We start from the raw sequence: 10,769 nt of genomic DNA, 5'->3' as shown, positions 1-10,769 counted from the left end.
CACTCCTTGCTGACCGGCAGGGGTGACCCCATTGTGCAATGGTTAATAAACCTCTTGCTTTTGCAACGAGTCTTGGTCTGGGGGAGTTTCTGGGAAGGGCGTGATCTTAAACTCCTGAGCTGTGAGACCCCAGGTCTTACAGAAGCAGACTTATGAACCAGATATAGCACTGGCCAAACCCCACACCATAGGAGGCTACACTGGAGGAGGCCAGTCACTAGGCAGCCATAGTCCAGGAGTGAGAAGCCAGTGATGCTGAGAAAAAACATTGCAGGGGCTTGGTGCCTCCTTCAGGGTGTCACAGGGGAGATGGAGCTGGAGCCAAAAGGTCAGGGTTGATGGTGGCCTGACTCAGGGACCAGAGTTCTCAGGGAGGTGGGCCATGGGTGAAACCTTACAGCACTCTTGGTCACATTGGGGTGCTCCTTTGCTCCCAAGATGATGCTAACATGGACTTCCAGTATAGGCCTTCTCAATTCTTTATTAAAAAAACACCAACCCAGTAGAATCTCAACCAGAAACAGAGATCTCTTGTCTAAAAGCACATCTCGGGTGGCTGCAACTCTGGCTCCATCGTGTTCTCTGGGAAGCTCCGCACCACCTCCTGCTTGTGGGCATCTGGGTTCAGGAAGGGCACAGCACTGTTGTCCAGGGTCCACACAGTGAGCTTTGCCAAGGTTGTCTGAAGTAGCAAAGTGGGAGTTGAGCAGCCCAGGGTCAGGCTGTGTTGGTGTAGCCCCATGGTGCCATAACTCAGCAGAGAAGAGCTATTTCTCTTTCCAAGCTATCACCTGGAATTCCTCGTCTCTACGAACTGTTTTCCTACTGATAAATCTTCTCTCCTTCACCTCAGCTGAAGCTAGAACTTCAATCCTGGGTCCTCGCATGGTTGCCAGCGCATTCAGGGCCCTGTGTAGAGTCCTCTGATGACCTCATTGATAAATCTCCAGTTTCTCTTACCTGCAAACATTGCCATGTTTTGTCTCTCACTAGGGCTTATCTCAGTGGGAGAACATTCTTCTGTTAGGATGAGTCATCATGACTCAGCCCAAGGTTTGGCCCTAAAGGGTGTAATTATTTATGTGGTAGTGGGACAGAACACTCTGCTGACAACAGACTTTCTTTTGGATACAACAAAACACATTTTAGGGGTTTGCGTTTCAAAATGGAGCCTGTATGTTCAAAACGCTCACTCTGGGTTAGAGTTCTGTCTGGGGTCAAGGCCCAGCAAATGATATTAGTGAAGAGAAATGCCACCTTGGTCATGTTCCTTAAAGTCTTCATTGTCTGAACTGTGAAAAGAAAATGCCAGCCAAACCATGACCTCCTAGGTGTTGGTGAGAGAAACAAACTGACAGTGAATATAAAGTGCCCTGATGTTGACCCACGTGAACACAGAAAAGGTGTAGACTGATGACACAGGTTGGACCCCAGTGCACAGGAGCTTGTAAGCCCCACAGATTAGTTGGTGAGTCTTGGCTGGGAAACAGAACGGGGAGAGTCCTTCCCTACCCAGGATTCTCTGGCCTCCAAATGGGGCATCAAATTGAGGTCTCGACCACCGTTGTTGGAACACCCTGTAAATTATCCTGATAGGGAGGGAGGGAGAATGACCTTCTCTTTTACTGTTTGAAGGAGGTCGGGGTGGGGTCTTCAGCGCCTAACCAACCATAAAGCCACCGGGCAAATAAGCAGGGCAGTGCCACTGATGCAAGGAGACCTCTGTGGCTGCCAGTCTGCCCTTCCCTGTACCTTGGGGTGAGGCTGTTCCACTGTGTATGGACTTCTGGGAGACCTTGATTCTTGCCCACATAATGGTGCTGTCGCTGTCAGCAGTCCTGGCTTTTCTAGATACTGACTTGACCCCCATGATGGTAAATGACATTTCTCTACAAAGGAGCAGCCTTGTGCCTGTTGCTGATGCCAGAAGGTTCTTTCTGGTATCAGACTCTGGCCCAAGAGCTCCTCTGGGTCTCTGCACTTCTCATTTTGCAGATAGGGGTGGGGTTTAGAGGCCTGGCCCAAGGCTTGGGTCTGTGAATAGAATATACTTGTTCATAATCTCTCTTTTCTCCTCTCCTATTTCCCTCAAGCTCTTTCTCTTCCCAGTAAGTCTCCCTCCTCCCCCCACCATGCAGGTTTTTAAAAACATAATATTTTTATCAATTCTTTGGGAATTTCGTATCATGCACCTCGATCACACTCATTTCATGGTCCTTCCATGTTTTCTCCTGGTTCTTGTGCCTGCAAAAATAATAATAAATAATAAATAATAATAATAAAATTAAAAAGATTTAAAAAAACCCTCCAATATGTGTTTTCTATATACTCACTGGAGCATGGTCAAATGCTCTGTGGCCTGCCCCTTAAATAGAACAGAGTTGTTTTCTCCTTCATTCCTTCCACAGAATCCATCAATTGTGGAGAGCTAACTTTAGTATCTTTATTACAGTTTTTGAAAGTGCTCTTAAATGGCTTCCTGTTTAAGCTGCTACTTCTTTTGGAGGGAGCCAGGGTGGGGGTGGGGATAGGGGTTGTCACAGAAGCCTTCCAATGTCCCTCTTTCTCAACCATGTATCTGCAATCATTGATATCACCGTAAAAGTCGCTTCCTTGCTCTTTACAGTCAGGGTGAACGAGCATGGATCTGGGTATCACCATGGCCTCAGGTGGCATTGTAGGCCACTTACATCAAGATGGTCCTTTGTGGTCAGCGTGGTCCTCAGACATCAATGTCATTTCAGGTGAAAGTTCCCCTCTTTAAAGCATGTATGTTCTCTCTCTCTCTCTCTCTCTCTCTCTCTCTCTCTCTCTCTCATTTCTTCTCCTCTCCTTTCCTCTCCATCCTTATTTTTGTAGCCAACTGTATTTAATTAGGTCACTTGCCTTATTATGGTCTAGGGGTAATATGTTTGACAAGAGTAACTTACTTTTAGCCACTGAGGGTTATGACTTCCTTTCCCTCAGCAACTGTTAACTGCCTATTTATAACTATTGATGTTTAAGAAGGGATGGAGTTCTGAGCCCCAATCCTAATCCATGATGGAGGTCCGCTGAGACTGTGAACCTTATATTTGAAGGCAGTTTTAGGTTCATAACAAAGCTGAGAAGGAGGAGTAGAATGCTACCATATACTTCATGTCCTTTCCCCGAGTCCTTGATATCAGTATTTACCAAGATGGCTCATGTAGACAACTGCTGAGCTACAGAGACACCCCATTGCTTCCCAGAACCCACGGCTTGCCCCCTGGTTCATGCTTGCTAAGTGAGCACACGAAGGTTCATGAGAAGTGTATAACGACAGTAACCAGCCATTGCCTTGGCAGGGAGGGTTCCTACTGCCTAAAATCCTCCTGCCCATCCCACTCCTCCCATCCTCCGGTTCACACTTTGTCCACCACTGAACCTCACTGGCTGTTCCAGAAAGTGGGACTGGAGTTCTAGGAGACAGTGTGCCATTGTGCATCTGTGTCCTTCGTGTCTGGGCTCCTACTTCACACTTTCTCATCTCTGACTTTCTTTCAGCTTTGCCTGTAAGAAAGGAGATGTGGAAGCATGGCTTAGAACTTTCTTTTGCCAAAATAAGCTGGGAAGGGTGGTGTGGACAAAGGTGGGAGAACTTTGCAGCTGATGATTGCCCATTGCTGCAGATGGGAGGAATGGAGGCATACCTCCAACCCTCCCCTTCTCATAGTCCTCCTCTGTCACCTAAGAGTACCCTAGGGTGGCCTCTGTCACCCACAGATTTTGTACTTGCTGTCTCCTTGCACAACCTGCTTTTTGCCTTCATCATTGGTGTCCTATCAGAGCAGACCTGGAACTCTGGATAGGTCTGGTCCCCCTCAGAAGGAACAACTGAGCCCCGACTGCTCACACAGCAGGATCAAACAGTTAGGGAAAGATGGGGAATAAGGTGAAAGGAGGCTTTCAGTCCTCATTTTCCCCTCAGCTTCTTCATAGGGGTGGCAATAGTCAAACACACACACATACACAATGCACACACACACACACACACACACACACACACACAGAGGGAGAGGTTGAGACTCTCTGGTTTCTAATGTACCCTTGTAGGAGGAGAAAGATGGGATCAGTTCTGTTGGACCCTTGAGCTTGGCCTCCCCTCAGCTTTCAGGGTGGTGTCTTCTGCTCCAGGCTCCTTGTTGGGTGTCCTGACTCTAAGAGTTGTCACCAGTGCCAGCCCCAGCCCTGGAGTTGCTAGTGCTGCATCTCTAACTGTGCTGTGAGGAAAGATCTCTTTCCTTGCTGCTTCGGCTTTCAATGGTACCCAGAGGGCTTCTACCCTTCATTCTTGGGGAAAAAAATGGATTTCTAGTCTCCTCTCATTCTTACACAATACGTGCTGTTGTCTGCCATTTTAGTCTTCCCCTTACTATGTGGGTTTTCCTGTCGGAAAACTGCAGGGGTTTCCTACAGTGCGCAGACTGCCCTCCCTCATACGGTTTTCTATACCTGGCACTGCACTGCGGCCGAGCCCTGGCTTGCGGCACTAATCGGGATGGGAGGCTGGTCTTCTCCATGCTTTGTCGTCACAGATAACAAGAACACGGCCACGTACGCTTTTCCCTGTGTCTCTGGAGGGCTGCTGAGGGTAATTCTTGGATGCCAGAGCAATGGCCACAGGACGAAAGTGTTGCTAACCTTTTTCACCTGCCCCTCTAATAGTTTCCCTCCCCTGAATGGCTGTCATTGACTTGGGCCATTTCCCCACAGCCTTCCTGACAGAGAGCTGAAAACCTCAGATACCGAAAACCTCTATCCGATAGAGAGTTCCAGTATCCTATGAGCTTTCTCTGCCATTGTCATTAAGGTCTTTCTGGGAGGTGAGGAGGCATAGACAAACTTGAATGCAACCATGGCCAGCCATCTGTGTGTGGCCCATGCCCTCCCCTGGACACTGAGAAGCAGCACTCGAGGGTGGAAGCTGAAGGGTTTATTGTCTACCCTTGTGCTTAGCAGGGGCTGGGACAGGGTTCTTCACACAGGGTTATACGGCCCCTTGTAGTTAAAAGGCGGGAGCGTCAGGCAGGCTCTGTCTCCAGCGCTTGATGCAGTTGTAGCAGTTATAGCTGGGTGTCTCTAGAAGCCATGAAGGAGTTGAAGGGCCGAAACACAAAGCCCACAATGTTCCTGGGTGCAGCCATGTCGGTACTGTTCTTAGAATAGGGCATGTTGTGGAATCCCACTGTGACCCAGGCCACCAAATCCTATGGGAGAGACAAAGGCTTCAGCGGACAGGGTTGTGCTGAGTACTGGACACCTGAGTTCACTCTGGCTCATGGTAAGTTCAATTGTGCCTACCTGAGATGTTCTAAATTCCATTTAAAAAAGCAGACCCATCTTCTAGGACCCCTGAACTTGCTTACCACCCAGTAAGCACAACTCCTGGGACCAGTGACAGCTCTAGGCAGTGGCTGGTGACAGGTTTGAGGTAGGCAGAGGGAACTGACGCATTACCTTATCTTCAATGTTCACATTGTTCCGAATGAAATCCTCAAAGACTACAGGGGGATCCCAGGGATTATTTTGGCTGTAGATGCTGCTGCTGCACCTCTCAGAATCCTGGTATTTGGTCACAGCCAAGGGGTACCTACAGGAGGAGAAGAAGCCAATGGCTCTGAGCCCTGGAGTTGTATCTGATCTCTTCCCGGGGTGCATCCCTAGTGTGGAGGATAGAAAATTTAGTCCTTATCCACAATGAATGTTTATATCCTGGAGGTCTGGAAAAGTGGCCATCACCGTCTTAGTGCCAGTATCTCTGTAAGAATTTCCACCCCCACCCCCACCCGGAGTGTACAAATGCAAACATAGACATGAACCTTCCAGGACAAAGGTCCAAACAGAACACATAGTCACAGTGGGGAGCCCTGGTCATGTTCCCCAAATCCACTAGATTTTCTCACCTGGTCCAAGAGACACCACGCCTCTTCTGCCAACCTGGCAGTCGCACGTGATGGATTTTGGAGTAGATCTGCAGGCGGTAGGTGCTCCTCTGGCCCGAATGGGTCCTGTGGAGGTTGCTAAAGAACAGGTAATTGGGAAGCGGCTTTCCAAAGTGGAAGGCTGCCTGGCGCTCCTGTGAGTAATTCATTGGCTTTAGGTTGTTTTGGATTGCATGCTGTCTCAGGCTCTTAGAGTTGGCGATGCCTTCCTGAATCTGCAGTGTCTGGAAGCTGTTCTTGCTGCCTGGAAAGAGGAAGGGAGAAAGGGGGAGAATCAGTTGCTGAAACAGAAACTGCTTTCCTCTACCCTGGGGTCTCAACCAAGAACATCCATAGACAACTGCCAGAAGCCACACTAGGGGAGACGCTGGCCTAGCAGCGAGGTCTAGAAGACCAAGCAAACCAGAAACCAGAGAGCTGGAGGATAGCTGTTGGGTCATTCTTGGCAATGGTGGCAGTTTCATTGTGATCCTACCATCATTCTCTGCGGAGCTTGCTGCAGCTTGTTTGCTGGGGTCTTAACCACGTAGGACAGGAAGCCTGTGTTTCTGCGGACTTGAAGACAGTCTCTGCATTCTTGACCAGACGGCCCAGTGGGAATGAGCATGTGGAAACCACCTATCTGCTTCTGGTAGCCTTGTTAAACTATGGGATGTGATGTCAAACATCACCTCTCTGCCACTCTTCTATGACGACATTTATAAGGAACACACTGAGCAACCCAGATGGTATTAGAACCCAGCACGAAGTGCTAGGCAGAGGTATTGTTTAATCTCCATGGAGCCCCATCCCTATGCACCATTCTACTCAGAGCCAATAAGAAGAGATGCACACTTCACAGTCAGGGTAACCCGAGGGCATCACTCACTGCTACCACTTTCCAGGAGTGGCACCAGGTTCTTTTTCACATGGAGTGTGGTTGAAACCATCTCCTGATATTATGCCAAGAAGTCTTAGCCCCAACCTACAGAGGGAGGTTTTCTGTGGGTGGTGCTTGAGTGTCTAAGTTGGTGTGGTCCCAAGTCTTACCTGCTATGTCCAGGTCAAGACGGTAATGTGCTAAGTGGGTGTGGACTTTGCTGAACAGGTGGGTGTGCAACTGAGAGATGTAGCTCTTCTCCTCAGGCTGGTAGAAGGAGGCATGGACCAAGCCAGTGGCTTGCATCTTTGCCTCCATTGCCCCATTAGGGTAGAAGATGAAGTCCCAAAGGTAGTCATAGTGGTGGACTGTCGAGCTTGTCCGTAACACCAGCATGTGTCCCTTCGTCCCCGCACTGGAGTTGAAGTCGGCTCTAAAGTTGGAGTTGAAGTGGCGCCTAATTGGCATTCCTGCCGGCATCTCAAAGAGGCAGAGAGCTTGTGGGTAGGAGACTGGCTTGTCGGTGTCATAGTGGTGGATGACTTCCAGGAAGGTAGCTGTGTCTGGGCAGTCAATGCCCCGGACTAACTGGCGAGTGGCACTGCCTGGGCCCCAGCCCACATCCATGTACTTGGTATGAGTGCCTGCAGGTATATGTCCTCCAAACTGCGCCACAGCCTCTTGCACGCTGACCTCATACGCAATGCGCACACGCCGGAAGTGCACGTTCAGGATCTGCAGGCCGGAAGAGGGTCGTAGCCGGTAGGAGAAGAGCCAGTCTCCATAGAACACTGTGTTGTCCTCTATGTTATAGCGGGGAAGATGGGGCTCAGCCACGCTGGGGCTAGCCATGCTGACAGTAGTGGGGAATTCCACCGGGGTGCCGGAGAGAGAGGAGACTGGGGGCTTCTCTGAGTCCTTGGGTCCTGACTCCATGAGGACAAGCGCACTCACTTCTCCACTGGCGTATTTCTGAGCCAGTTCCTCCGCGCTGCTGTAGAGCTTGCCGTTATACCAGAGTTGCTGCACTCTCCAGTCCTGGACGTCTGAGCTCCCGTGGTCCAGAAGGACCTCCAGGCCTGTGGGCTGCAGGAAGTGGCCGGCCATATAGCGTTGCAGGATGAACCAGCTGCGGCGCTGGCCAGACTTTGTGCCGTGGGGGGCCACGTACGTGAAGGTGAGACAATGCTCAAGGCAGTCCTTTAGTGAGTAGTCGGTGGTGTCAAGGAAGAACTGGTGGAGAGGCTCCGTGGCATTCATCAGGGCACAGTAGATGAGGCTGTACTCTGCTTTGGAGATGGGTCTGGATGCCCAGGATGGATAGCGCCCGGGCCCGGGAGATATTTCTCGCATGTAGATTGGTACTGGCAGGGGCCCGACAGCGAACTCAGTGACATGAGGGTGCTCCTGAGCACCAAAGAAGATGACAACACGGGCTTCCCGCACTGGACTCCTTTTTCCTTTGTCCAGAAAATCCAGCACGTCCCTCTTCTCAGGCAGCAGCATCTCTATGAGGTATACTGAGTTCTTGGCCAAAGTTGGGGTCCTGGATGGTTGCAGCTGCAGCTCCTTTTTGTCCATCAGGAAGTCGTGCACAATCTTCATCTCGAAAACACTCAGGTCCGAGAATACCCGGGGCCTGCCATTCAAGGTCCACCTGAGGTGCTCTGCCACGGCCATCTGCAGCAGCAAGATGGCAGCCACCCAGCCCAGTGTCAGGCTCCTTTGTGCCATCGCCATGGCTCTGGCACACGGCACAGGAGAGAAGACTTAACGTATCTCCCTCTGCAAGATTGCTCCTCACTGTGCCTCGTCCTTAAGGCTTGTCAGTTTCCTGCTGACCTCTTTCCTCTTCCGGGTTAACGTCAGCTGAAGTCTCTGGGTCCCTTCTCATAGATCTCAGTGCTGCCCAGGTCCGGGTGTGTGCATCTTCCTAAGTTCTCCCTCCTCTGAAGATCTCTTATAGTCTTTCTTATCTAGATAAACACCTCTGTTTTTCCACTTTTGGTGTTATCTCAGTAGGGGAACATTCATCAGCCAGAAGGACTGTGAGTCACAGCAGCACAAGACAGTCCTCATGGCTACAGACTGGGCAGAGGTATATACTGACAGCAAAATTACCTTTCTGATGTGATACATTACGTTCTAGAGAGATACATGAGCAAGTTTAGTTTAGATGTTCAAATTCAGGTTCTGGGCTCAAGCAGACAGCTTGCTCCAGACAGGAGCCACGTCCTGGGAAGTCACAACACTGAGGACTGACTGCCTGTGTCATCTTGGGAACAGTGTTTAAGCTCTCTGAGCACCCATTGTTTCACTGTGCAATAGTAATGACGACAGCAGCATGCACGTCCCTAGGGTTGCGGAGTAAAGCAAACCAACACCAACAGTAAATGTAAAATCCCAGTCTTCCAGCCACACAGGGATCACCGACTTTGCTTCTCTCTAAAGTGAACCTCAGTGGTACAGTCTGGACCCTGTGCATTGGAGGTTCTGGGCACTATACACTGGCCATACTGACACTGTCCTGCCCAGCCTCCCGAGGCATCCTTGTGCATACTCAAGTCAGGGTCTCATTACCATTATTTTTTGGGAACACCCTGTCACTGTCACCCACCTTAGACACTGAGTCAGGCTGCCCCTCTCCCTTTCCGTTTGGTGGAAGGCATGTTTGGATTTTCACCTCCTGATGCCCTGTCCGAACTGCAGCCAAGTACTGTGTACTCACAGAGGGTGGGTTTGCTTGCAATGCTGGAAGAACTGGGTGGTGTTTCTGTCCTGTGCTTTACCTGGGGGTGGAGCTGTCTGGCAGGCCCTGCTGTATAGAGAGTCACAGGGAGGCCTCTGCTCTTGAGCACATGCTAGAAGTTGCCACTGTCACAAGCTCTGATGTCGCCAGAACCTAACTTGAAAACAATGCTCCTGGGCCCTCCCGGAAGCACCTTCCTGGTGGCATTTTACTACAGACGATCTGCCTTGTACCTGCCGCGAACTACCTGCCAGAGGCTCTCTCTGACTGTGGAGTATACCCAAGTGTCTCATTGATTCTCCAGCTGTGCTCCTCTATAGCTGACAACTGCTGAGCTACTGCGATACCCCCATTACTACCTTAAAACCAAGATGTGTGCCAGGGTTCACACTCGGCACACAGTCAGAGCATTGTGACGATTATGTAACGACAGGCACCAACCAGCTCAGTGTCAGAGAGCATTCTCATGGTCCCCCCAAGCCTCAAAGCTTCCTCTGTGCCACCTGTCTTCACTTCGACATTTGCCAACCACTGAACTTTCAGCATCTTCCCAGATCAGGGCTGGAGTCCTCCAGCAGGCACTGTGCACCCTCGTGATTCTGTGTCCTTCATGGCTGGTCCCTACTATTTTGTTAGTATTTGTTACTGCTTTGTTATTATGCCCAAATGTCTTTCTGATTTGTCCCAAAGAAGAAGGTGTTGAATAAAGGGTTCAGAACCTTTTTTTTTTTTCTTCAGTAAGTAGGCAGTGGAGGGGGCAGGGGTCACAATTGCATCAGAACCATGAAGGCCGAGGAAGAACTCGCCAGCCAGTGAGCCTCCCTGTTTCTGACAGAAGGCAGGTTTGTTCTCAGAACCACTTCCTCTCAAGGTCCTCCTCTGACATCCAAAAGGCCTTTGAGATGACTTCTGTTACTCACTCTGGGCTCTCACACTTGCTGGCCTCCTGATCTATGTCTTGTCTTCTTGGTCACACCTCTTCCATGCCAGCGTCACTGGTGCCCCACAGGGACACACGTATGAGCTTCTGCTCTTATTAAGCTGGCAAAACTGAGCTGTATGCACAGCAGGATCTGACAGCTAGGGAAAGCAGGGAGGAAAGTGAGGGACAGTCCTAAAGCTGCCTCAGTGTGGTAGGGGTGGCAACAGTTACACACACACACACACACACACACACACACACACACACACACACACA

General features: G+C 50.2%; 1 protein-coding gene across 1 annotated transcript; it reads right to left on the bottom strand.

Moving 5' to 3' along the window:
* Positions 1–5,084: 5,084 nt before the first annotated feature.
* On the bottom strand, positions 5,085–8,574 carry LOC129680223 (amiloride-sensitive amine oxidase [copper-containing]-like). Its single transcript, XM_055611809.1, has 4 exons — positions 6,993–8,574; positions 5,925–6,207; positions 5,479–5,611; positions 5,085–5,228 (listed from the first exon to the last, which is right to left on the bottom strand). The coding sequence occupies exons 1-4, from the start codon at positions 8,560–8,562 to the stop codon at positions 5,085–5,087; spliced, it is 2,130 nt and encodes a 709-aa protein (XP_055467784.1). The 5' UTR covers positions 8,563–8,574.
* Between the last annotated feature and the right edge of the window lie 2,195 nt (positions 8,575–10,769).

The sequence above is a fragment of the Psammomys obesus genome, unplaced genomic scaffold (assembly GCF_907164565.1).
Source record: "Psammomys obesus unplaced genomic scaffold, mPsaObe1.curated_primary_1811, whole genome shotgun sequence".
Classification (NCBI taxonomy): domain Eukaryota; kingdom Metazoa; phylum Chordata; class Mammalia; order Rodentia; family Muridae; genus Psammomys; species Psammomys obesus.
The sequence above is the reverse complement of the archived record's forward strand: the minus strand, read 5'-3'. Positions and strand labels throughout refer to the sequence as shown.

Excerpts from the sequence above, each read along its gene's own strand:
- LOC129680223 (XM_055611809.1), bottom strand. The coding sequence starts at position 8,562 with ATGGCGATGGCACAAAGGAGCCTGACACTGGGCTGGGTGGCTGCCATC. Across the intron at positions 5,612-5,924 it reads CGTGGTGTCTCTTGGACCAG|GTACCCCTTGGCTGTGACCA; the intron begins GTGAGAAAATCT and ends CTCCTCCTGTAG. Across the intron at positions 5,229-5,478 it reads ATGTGAACATTGAAGATAAG|GATTTGGTGGCCTGGGTCAC; the intron begins GTAATGCGTCAG and ends TCTCTCCCATAG.